Raw genomic sequence first — 11,046 nt, 5'->3', positions numbered from 1 at the left:
TGACTTTCCGCTATTATTTATTTGCTTACAAAATCAAAATGGTGCAGAGCTGGTTCTACTGTCTTGGATGCAGTGTTTAGGACTAGATACAAAAAAGTTTACAATATTGAAACATCACTTTGTTTTATCATACAGAACGATCAAAATAATGACATTCTCAGAAGTTTAAGCCAAATATCGTCAAAGATACAAAACAGAATAGCTTCCACTAAGACCACACAACCTGATAAGAGAGGTGGAGGTGGAGGGGTTTAGGACTCCCATAAGATTGTGTTACAGAGAGTGCAGAGAGTAGCAAATCCCGTGATACAAACGACCGACAGCTCGGCCTCAAAGAGACATGGCACATCTTTAATGCTGCAAAATGGTATGTCGAAAGGCACCACACAATACAGCTTACTCACAGATATTTTGCAACACACTTTTAAACACTGTCACCAAGAAACCTTAAGGCGAATGTCATGTGCAAACTTGAGAAAAATAGATTAAACGCTCTACTCTCTAAGCAACCCCTCCGATTCAAATGTGCTTGTGTTCTTTTTCCCTGGTCCCCTCTTCAGGTGAGCTCAGAGGGAGAAGGACCCCATTATAAGTTCCTGTAGTTCTTCCGACCTTCTCCCTCCTTGATGAAAGTCCATATGAGTGTGTTGACGATGTCGGGCTGATCTTGTTGAAGCCAGTGACTGGCTCCAGAGATGATGTTGAGGCGGAAATGGTTTCTGATGTACAGGCGGCAGGCCTCGGCCATGTCCTGCTCCAGAAAGGCGTCTCGCTCTCCCCACAGCAGCAATACGGGAGACTTCACCTCACTCTGACTCAGTGGGAGGACACTGCGGATTACGAATAATACTCAAATTAGGGCTGTCAGCTGATTCAAAATTTCTCAAATAACTGCACATATTGTTTGCTGAAAAAAAGCTTAATATTTATATTGTTGTATATGAGTAAAACATTGAATAAAAATAGCAAAAAAAGACCAATTTGTGTTTATTTTCTAATTAGTGAACATTACACTTTTAGTGACCTATAGTTTACAGTTAGGATTTATTTATTGTGTAGAAACTGTTATGTCAGCGCCGTCCTACACACACCCATCTGCCCACCTACACACACACCCACTCGCACGCACACACACACACACACACACACACAAAGTCAGCGCAGCTCTGCCCTGAGACATAATCAAAGTGTGCTTCAGGAGCAGATGGAGGGCTCAGTCATGCATGCACGTCTCACATGCTCCTAACACATGCACTCCGCAAGCAAATTAAATGATGCTGATATGAACTCATTTTAAAAAGAATAACTTTTAACAGCATTGGCAGTGAATTAATGGCTGTTCATGCACAGCTCAGAAAGCATGAAATCAATCTCTCTCTATCTTGACAAGGACATATTCACTTATGAATTTAGTTCTCATTTTGTCTAAGTCACGATGTTATAGATTCCGGTGATGTCATGTCCATAACATTTTGAAATACACATCACAATAAAAAATAAAAAATACGCAGGTACCTGAAGACATTTCTGAAGTAGTTGAGGGCCCCAGTGAGGGCCCCTGGCTGTGAGAGGGCATGGAGGTATGCTTCGAGGTCTTCTGTGGTGAGCCAGCGGCCCTTACAACTGATACCTGTGCTGCGGCTGGTAAACAGACTCTTCAGCGCCTGTAAATCCACATGAAAAAGCAGAATGAGCTTGAAGAATTCGGTCCTATTATATATTAGATGGCTTTAACTATTTACTATGTCTAAATAAATAGATTAATAAGTAGAAAAAAATGCTGAAGATGTAGTTACATGGAGGCATTTTTAAAACATAAAACATGTACACAATAAGAACACAGTATCAAATGATTAGTTTAAATATAAGTACATAGTTGTTCAAGACACTTTATATAAAGAGGGTTCCATAATTCAATCTGGTCACATTAAAATAGTACGTAAAAGAAAAACAAATGTATACATGCTGTGCAAAAAAAAAAAAAAAGAAAAAAGAAAAAAGTTTTATTTCACAAAGGCAGCTGAGCAAAAAGGTTTTACTTGTCATAAATATCCTCTTCATATTATACTAGACATCTTCATACTGGATTATTTAAACATGCATTTCAACAATGGTACATACTGTACTATAGCTGGGCAATTAGAATGCATGATATGCATCAAATCATCATCACACTAAAACTAGTGTGTATCCAGAGCTGATTCATAATGACTAAGCTGTGTGTGCTGAATACAGATGGCCTGAATACAGTCTTGGCCTGCTGATTCACTCTGTATTCATAATTCTTACACAAACAAATTCACATGCTGGACCCAAAAGCTGGTCAGTTATGTAAAATGATGGGTAATTAAAAAAAAATAGAATGATATAATTCCCTGTTCTAGTAATTCTCAGTTTATACATATGCACATTCATGTCTTTAATTCTTTACTTAGGTATCAAAAGTATAAACATTGTTGGTAAGATGTTTAAAGGAGTTTAAAAGTAGTCTCATATGCCCAACAAAAGCTGCAATTACTTGATAAAAATACAGTAAAAATGTGTAATATTATTACTATTTAAAATAACTCTTTTCTATTTTAATAGATTTTAAAATGTCCTTAATTCCTGTTATGGCAACGCTGATTTTTTTTTAGCAGCCATTACTCAAGTTTTCAGACATCATTCTAATATGCTAATATGCTCAAGAAACATTTTTTCTTATTATCATAGGTGTGTTGCTTAATGTTTTTATGGAAATCATGATTTTAATGATTTTTAATGAATAGAAAACTCTAAAGAATAATTTATTTATTTGTTGTTAACAATAAGCATTTACTGTCACTTTTGATCAATTTCTTGCATCTTTACTGAAAAAAAAGGTCTAATTTCTTTAAACATGGTAGTATATTGAGTCAAGCTCACCTTGAAATCATTGATGGAGAGCATTAGCTCTGGGAAATATGGCAACTGGAAAAAAAAGTAGTAGCTTGACTTGAGCATCTGACTGGGGTGATGAAGGGCATAATCTGGACAGAGAAGAGAGAAAGCAAAAGGAAACCTAACCAAACATTGTACAGTGTGGCTCCAGGGTAACAAACCCATTTGCCTCATTTTTAAGCACATACAGTAACTCACATATAAATTGGCAATGAAATGGTTAATAATGAAGGGATCATTTCAAATCTGGCATGACACTTCTGTGTGGACGACACACATTTGTGCGTTGGAGACCTGCCCTCAGGCATCAAAAACATGATTCACTTTTGTTAAGTCAATAAACCTAACTGTAAAACATTTATAGTTGTATTTATTATCTGCATGTTAATAAATGTGATTGATGCCTTTAAGAAACACTGGATTAGGACATGGCTGCAATGAATATAGAGAATGTCTACTTTCCTTGTGTTACTATACACAGGAAACATTTTTTCCCTTCCCAATCTTAGTTTATTATCAGCGTTTGATTAATTTTTTTTTCTCACAACGTTGTTTCTAGGCAACGTACCTTTTTTGATTTCAGTAACGAGATCCATGTTATGTAAGAAAATGAAATGAAATCATGTTTCATAACACGTGCAATAGAGGGTTAAAACTGAAGAGAGCCCATTAAGCGGAGATACGTTTCAAAAGAACAAGAAAAGTAAAAGGTGTAGTCGTGTACGTGTCACTCTCGTCAGGTCCTCAGTGTTATTATGAGAGGGTCCCGTGTCTCTGCCAGAAGCCTGCCTGTACAGTAATTACCTCCTCCTCCAGGCTGGAGCGCACCAGACAGATGGAGGGCAAAGCCCCACAACTCCCCGGGCCTAACCACAATATTTCATTGTGAATGATGGAGATCATACTAATGATCCCTAAAACCAAAACAGAGTCTCTGGGGCAGGCATGATAGAACAGGAAGTCTGGTTGTCAGATGTTTAGGGCACTTACCAGTGAACACACAGGGGTGAGGGCTGTTCAGCACTATGAGTTTTGTCACCATTTCGGGGTAGTGAATTGCACAGAGCCATGCGATGATGCCACCCCAGTCATGCCCCACGAGAAAACATCTGTTGTATCCTAAAGGAGAGGATCAGAAGGAGGAAGCTGGCATGTTTGTGTTTGTTGTGGTGTTGTGTGTGTATGCCACATAAATTATATGGAAAGTGAGAGACGAGACAGGAAATTGTAGCAAAATCAGAGGGGGAAAAAAATCATGTGAAATGAAAACATAAATAAAAAGGATTGAGATATGATCCAAGCCAAATTCAAACTCATATTTTCCAAATTAGCACAACAGCATAATGTGTCTAACCACTAGGCCACAGTTCCAACTTTCTCTTTCCTCACCAGCATAAAAACAAGAAGCTGCCAGTTGATGATAAATATTTTAATCGCGATTAATCAAATCCAAAATAAAAGTTTTGTTTACATAATATATGTATGTGTATTGTGTATATTTAGCATGTATATATAAATACACACACACATATATATATATATATATATATATATATATATATATATTAAATTAATATTCTTATATTTTCTATTGTATATAAATATATTTAATATATTAACATAACATTTTTCTTAAATATATATATATATACATGTGTTCGTATTAATATATACTTATGAAACATACACAATTTACACACATATTATGTAAACAAACTAGGGCTGTGCAATTAACCGCATTCAATTGCCAAGTACATCTCATCAGTAAAGCCAGTTCTAAATCATCATTACCTGTTTTCAGATAGAGCGACATTCACTACACAGAGCCATAGTTCACTGACAATAAGGCATTATTGCATTCATAATCGCAGATTAATCGCATTCGATTTTGAACGTAATTACGCCTAGCTTGTCAGTGAACTACAGCTCTGTGTAGTGAATGCCGCTCAATCTGAAAACAGGTAATGATGATTTACTACTAATCACGGAACCGGCTTTACTGACGAGACGCATATGACAATCGAATGCAATTAATTGCACGGCCCTAAAACAAACCTATTTTGCAATTAACTGTTTAACAGCACTAATTATTCTACACATAGATCTGCATACATATGCAATCACTTGTTTTGAAACCTTTAATTCGCATATGACATACGGAAAAAAATTTAATCCATGGCCTCTTTTTATGAATTTGTTTCCTTCTATTAGTCCAAAAATGGCCATGTTTTAACTACATTAAAATGAGGGAATTAATAAGTACAATGTAGCCACTATTTACCTTAAAAAATGTAAAACACAAAAACTTTTTTTTCCCCACGTCATGTGCAGAGCTCCATAATTTTCTATTTAAATGTCAACATTTTTAACATTCAGTTTTAAGTTGGAACTGTGGCATAGGATTTAGACACATTTGGACAACACGAGTTTGCATCATTTTCCAATCATATTAATAAACATATTATTAACTCTTGGTCACTTTATCTTGTTTACCTTTGTCCCTGCATGTCATTTTCAACATTTCATGTTCTAAACTAGTGTTTACACAGTGGTTTTAGTGGAAGTCTTCTTTTGCAATAATACTATCATGCTGCAGTTCATTTAGTATCATATCAAGGACTGGCTCAGGATGAAAGACAGCATTGCTGTGAGCCAGGGTGGAAGTTTCCACCGTCTGCAACTGAGTGATTCCAATGTCAAGGAACTGAGACCCTGGAGCAAGACATCATCATGAATCCTACTAACGTGTCATTGATGGCCTGTCACAATACACCACCAGCTGCTTACACACATGCCACTCTGTGCAAGCAGACAGATGAGTTTAACTACGACATGATATACACTGTTCATCTGCCCTTGTCCTTGAGTCACACTGTAGCACCGCTCAACTAGTGATTGTGTCACATTTGAAATCTAGAGGCAGACAATCAGACTTCATTTTAAGCAGACTAAACTGACAATACAAATCTAAAAAGCCAAAGGCATCTGTGAATGGGTCACCTTCACATTACAGGCTATTGGGAAGAGTGCTACATTAGCATTCACCACTACAACAGCCTCATCAAAACCTCTAGACGGGCTGGGATGTGAAATGGAAATAGGGCTGAGGTAATGGAGGCAGTCTGTTCTTACCCAGATACTCCACAATGTCCTTGATATCGGTGACAAGGTAGTCCAGTCTGTAGCTCTCGGTGGAGGAGGGCAGGTCAGACTCCCCGTAGCCTCGCATATCCACCGCAACAACACGGAACTCGCTCTTAAATTCCCTCAGCTGGTGACGCCAGGAGAACCTGGCAAAACAAGGGGTAGAGCTTTGATAAATATTTAGTATGAATTCTACAGGTTACACATGAAAACATTTTTATTACATTTAGATAATCTCTCTCTGTTCTACATTGTTGTTGTTTTTCTGGTTACATTTCATTTTAAGGTGTTCTTGTTACAGTGTAATTATACATTTAAATACTGAGTAATATTAATTAACTTTATTTACTTACTATATGGTTAGGGTTAATTACGTGTAATTATGCATAATTTATTATTATTATAATAGTAAGTACATGTAACATGTAACAAGGACACCTTAAAATAAAGTGTGACCTTTTTGCGTTTACTAAGCTGGTATAGAACTGAGTCCATGGAAAAGTAAATAGAATGAATGAAGGACTCACAATTATTTTATTGAACTGACAATCGCAGTTTCATATTTCTATGCCGTTTTATACATTACCATTCAAAAGTCTGGGGTCAGCAAGAATGCACTAAATTGGGCAAAAGTGACAGTAAAGATTTATAATGTTAACAAACATTTCTAATTCAAATAAATGCTGTTCTTTTGAACTTTCTAATCATCAAATTATCAAAGAGTTAATATTCTTCACATATAAAATAATATGACCAGTATTTTTTTTTTATTTCCATAGTATAAATGTTAATATAGCTACCTTTATATTTTATGGGGTCCTGCAAGTTATGGCCAAAGACCTTGTGGAAAGTAAGAATTAATTGGACTGACAACATTTAGACACCTGAATGGATGATTTCTGCCACACTTTTCTACAATACAATAATCATACAAATTAGAATGATTTGCACTGCTATATATTTTGGCAAAAAATAAATAAAAATAAATTCAGATTGTGCCACTTTTTAGTGCTTTAACTGGAAAGGCAAAACCAGTTTTATGGAGTACCCCATAGCTTGACATTTAGTTGAATTGTATTAGTAAACTCTGCCACAGTGGTGGCATTCCCTAACTAGTAATTGTCTTTAAAGAATGAGAAGTAAGAGAGAGATAGAAAGTTAAAGGGTAACTAAACCCCTGGTCAGAGCCTGAAGTAAGCCTTACTATGATTCTGATGAGTCAGTGCAGCAAAGGCTCTAAGGACCCAAACCCAATATGTGAGAATATAAATGAGCGTTAAATTAGCACACACACACACACACACCCTATCTAACCTCCACATTTCTCTATTGCTCAGCAGAGAGGGAAATCTTTGACTTGCACTTTTTGAATGCACCAAACTAAAGTGGAGCAGAAGTCAGAAGAAAAGGGTGTCCTCCAGGTCTCCTCTACTCGACCAAGAGTTCATCACTGATTCTGGAGCAGTAGATTGGCCAGTGAAGCAGAAAGGAGCCATGCCACATTAATTAGGCACAGTCCTGTCCTGATCGCAGTTCTGCAGTCTGGCAGCTCACTAAAACGACAGCTTCACTGGTCCCAAGACAGTCCGAATGTCACGACACTCCATATCACATTTGCGGAATGCAGAATTCATTATACCGCCCGTTTTACATTTCATAACAATAATACACACATCTCTGACTCTGACTGAAGAATTGTGTTGGTAGGGAAGGTTTGAGTCTCAAATATTATCTATGACTCCATGTGTATAATGTGGACTGATTCCACAACAACATATTTCCGATCTGTGCCTGGCAGCATCCCAGTAGAGAAGAGAAGGGTTTCCCTTGTGTGTGCGAGTGTGTTTGAGTCTCACCAAAACTCTGGGAATCCATGCAGAAACAGCATAAGTGGCTTTCCTCGTTCTCCAGCAGCAACATAGTGAAATCTGAGTCCAGACTCCTAAAACCATACAGAGACCAGAGGCAGTTATTCTTCACCATAAATGGAGGATATGATAAAAGCAGTCCGTTCTCTTTAATCACACAAGCCTGTCCATCCTGATGTAAAATCCATTCTCACCTCACTCTCTGCTTGATAGAGCTATAAAATGAACCAGAGAGAGGGAGTCATGGCCGCAGGCTAATATTAAAGCAATATCTTCCATTGACATTTATGGGAAAATTCATACCCTGTTAAATGACAGCCTGCATCAAATTGCATGTGATAGTATCTTCTGATTGTCTTGCCATTTGTATTTTTAATGCATTTAGCAAATGCTTTTATCCAGAGCAACTTATAGTGCATTCATGCTATAATGTTTTTTTTTTTTACCAGTATGTGTGTTCCCTGGAAATTGAACCCACAACCTTTTGCACCGCAAACACAATTCTTTACCACTGAGCCACAGGAAACTTTTTATTTCAAGAACATTGTTCACAATGCAAAATTTTCCTTTTGAATACAAAAAAGTTGTGGGTGCAAGAAACACCTCACCTCAAAAAATATCTGATATAATGTATTGTTTTCACTCTGCTTGAATTAGTTTATTTCTTCAAGGTCACTTGCTATTTTACTGTCAGGTAGAGATCACTGTTGATGCCAGAGTTTATATAACAAATCCCTCAATTCAAGCAGTTGCAATATTTTTCTTTAGAAATGTTTGTATATCCCACATTACAAAAGTTATATACACAAAACTTAAAGTGGCTGTTTTACTTAAAGTGCTTAAAGTACTTTATTTTGCGCACTAATTTTGTACTTAATATACTAAAAATAATCATTTAGTACTTCTTAAGATAAACTTCTAAGTGTACTAAATTGTACTATTTTGGAACACCATGAATATGAAAAATCCGCTTTTAAAATACTATTGCTGTATTTAAAAAATATATTTAGTTACCACTTGTAGTACAATGGAATCATCTTTTGTAAACTAGTATGCTCAAAGGTACTACAAGTGGTGACTAAATACATTTTTTAAATACAGAGATAGTATATTAAAAGTGGATTTAGTTAATACTCATGACGTTCCAAATAGTAGAGAAGAGTGTGAACGTTATGTTCATAGTTCTGCAGGTATATACACATCACATCTATCCTGAGACTGCCTCAGCTGTTTTCAGCACCACTCCAGTGGACAGCGAATGGCCAGGCATTGACTGTGATTTTGTGGGAAACTGATCATTCTGCTGTCTGCTGCAAGACTTTGCTCAGTATATGCTCAATAATGGAAACTGCTTGCTTCTGGGAACAAGCACATGGGAAAGAAAAATCACAAATGAGATCTTAAGGGATAGTTCCCTTAAGAAAAAACATAGCTCACCCAGAAATGAAAACTGCATTACACTCATGTTGTTTCAAATATTTATGTCTACTTCTGTTGAATAAAGAAATTTTAAAGAATGTTGGCAAGCAAAAGGTCTGAGTTAAACCTGGATAACATTCCTCAAAAAAAAAAAAAAACCCAGACATTTTCTTATATATTTTTAGGGATTTACCTTTCCTATAAAGCATTGTGCTATGCTACCAAGGTCATGGGTTAAATTCACTGGGAAAGCAATGTAAGTTGCTTTGAATAATCACATCTGCCAAAAGCATAAATGTAAATCTAATTTTACAGAAAGCAAGCAAGCAAGAAAGTAAGTTTGGAATGACATGAGAATAAGTAAAATGATGGCAGAATTTTCATTTTGGCTGATCTATCCATTTATTTTTTCTCTTAAACACCAATGAGGCTAAAGGGATTATACATTGACAGCCTTCTTTTGCTTGATCCTCTGCTTCTAGTGAAACACAAGGTGATTTAATGCATCTCATCAACAATCTCAACATTGTTCTCAACAATATCTCAAACTGTGCTCAGGTTCGGCAAGATCCCAAACCTGAAAACACGATCTCACCGCACTGATATTTGTCATCAAATTATTCCAAGATGAAATTATGTGGTCTACCCGCAATACGTTTATAGTTACTCAGCAATCGTCTCATTTATTTATCTTAAGGAAACATTTCAAAGTCAAAGTTCATATTTCGAGCCTAAAATGAAAGAGCAACATCTGAGCATTAAAAAAGCAAAGTTATATTTATGTAAGCTATACATGCTTTCATTTACTGTCAACCATTGATCCATCTTACCTTAATTCTAACATAACAGTGGGTTCCCAAGGACGTGTCATTCAGGCACGCGGGGGGTGTCTCACGAACCGTCCACTGAAAGGTTGTTGACGGTCGTAGGATGATATTCCAGCCAAGTTTGAGCAGCGCTACGCAGGTGCACAGCGCGCAGTATCCATAGATGAGAGACCAGTATCCCATAACTCTGATCTTCAGCGTCAGCCCGACTGTCAACAACAGCAAGTTATGAAGCAGTCTCGCCATCTTTACATTACTGCAGGAATACGCTTGTTGATCACGGCTTCTATTGATTTGTTTACTCAACTGCCTGCGTTTCAAAAACGACGTGCATCTTAATAGCCCCGTCGCACCGTCAACGAGCGCATCCTGTCCGGGGAGGATCCCCGTGTAGACGCTACAGCCTCAGTCACGCTTACGTATGACAGAAAAGATGCTCATTCCCAAAAGTGTTCGCACCTCGGACTGAACCATTACACCCCACCTACACTGACAAAACTAGAATGCTCCCATTAGTCCAGGCAGCTGTCTGGGCCCACCTCGCAGACCGTCCACGCGCAGAGTTCTGGACGCTCGCGACCGCTGGCGGTACGTTAATAGCGAGCAGATGCAGCTGCGTCAATCACGGGAGAGCACGGATCGCAGTGTAGATGAGGTGTAGCGGTTATTGGATATTTTATCCTTATACAACAATAAAATATAGTGTGCCTCATGGTGCATTGAAATAATGATATCCCGAGACCAGCGAGACCCTAAGCTCCGCCTAAAGCATATTCGATATTCATAATGTACCGATTTATTAACTCATAGCTGGAAAACATACATGATCATTAAATGCAAAGGGATTCAAATAACTTTTGGACGGAGGC

At 37.4% G+C, this 11,046-nt stretch overlaps 1 protein-coding gene across 1 annotated transcript; it reads right to left on the bottom strand.

Annotated features, from left to right (window-relative positions):
- Nucleotides 1-10,863, bottom strand: ephx4 (epoxide hydrolase 4). Its single transcript, XM_052558251.1, has 7 exons — nucleotides 10,181-10,863; nucleotides 7,920-8,005; nucleotides 6,052-6,209; nucleotides 3,910-4,038; nucleotides 2,905-3,008; nucleotides 1,516-1,664; nucleotides 1-830 (listed from the first exon to the last, which is right to left on the bottom strand). The coding sequence occupies exons 1-7, from the start codon at nucleotides 10,421-10,423 to the stop codon at nucleotides 587-589; spliced, it is 1,113 nt and encodes a 370-aa protein (XP_052414211.1). The 5' UTR covers nucleotides 10,424-10,863; the 3' UTR covers nucleotides 1-586.
- Nucleotides 10,864-11,046: the final 183 nt, after the last annotated feature.

This window comes from Carassius gibelio, chromosome B6 (genome assembly GCF_023724105.1).
Source record: "Carassius gibelio isolate Cgi1373 ecotype wild population from Czech Republic chromosome B6, carGib1.2-hapl.c, whole genome shotgun sequence".
Taxonomy (NCBI): Eukaryota; Metazoa; Chordata; class Actinopteri; order Cypriniformes; family Cyprinidae; genus Carassius; species Carassius gibelio.
This window is presented reverse-complemented; position numbering and strand designations above follow the sequence as displayed.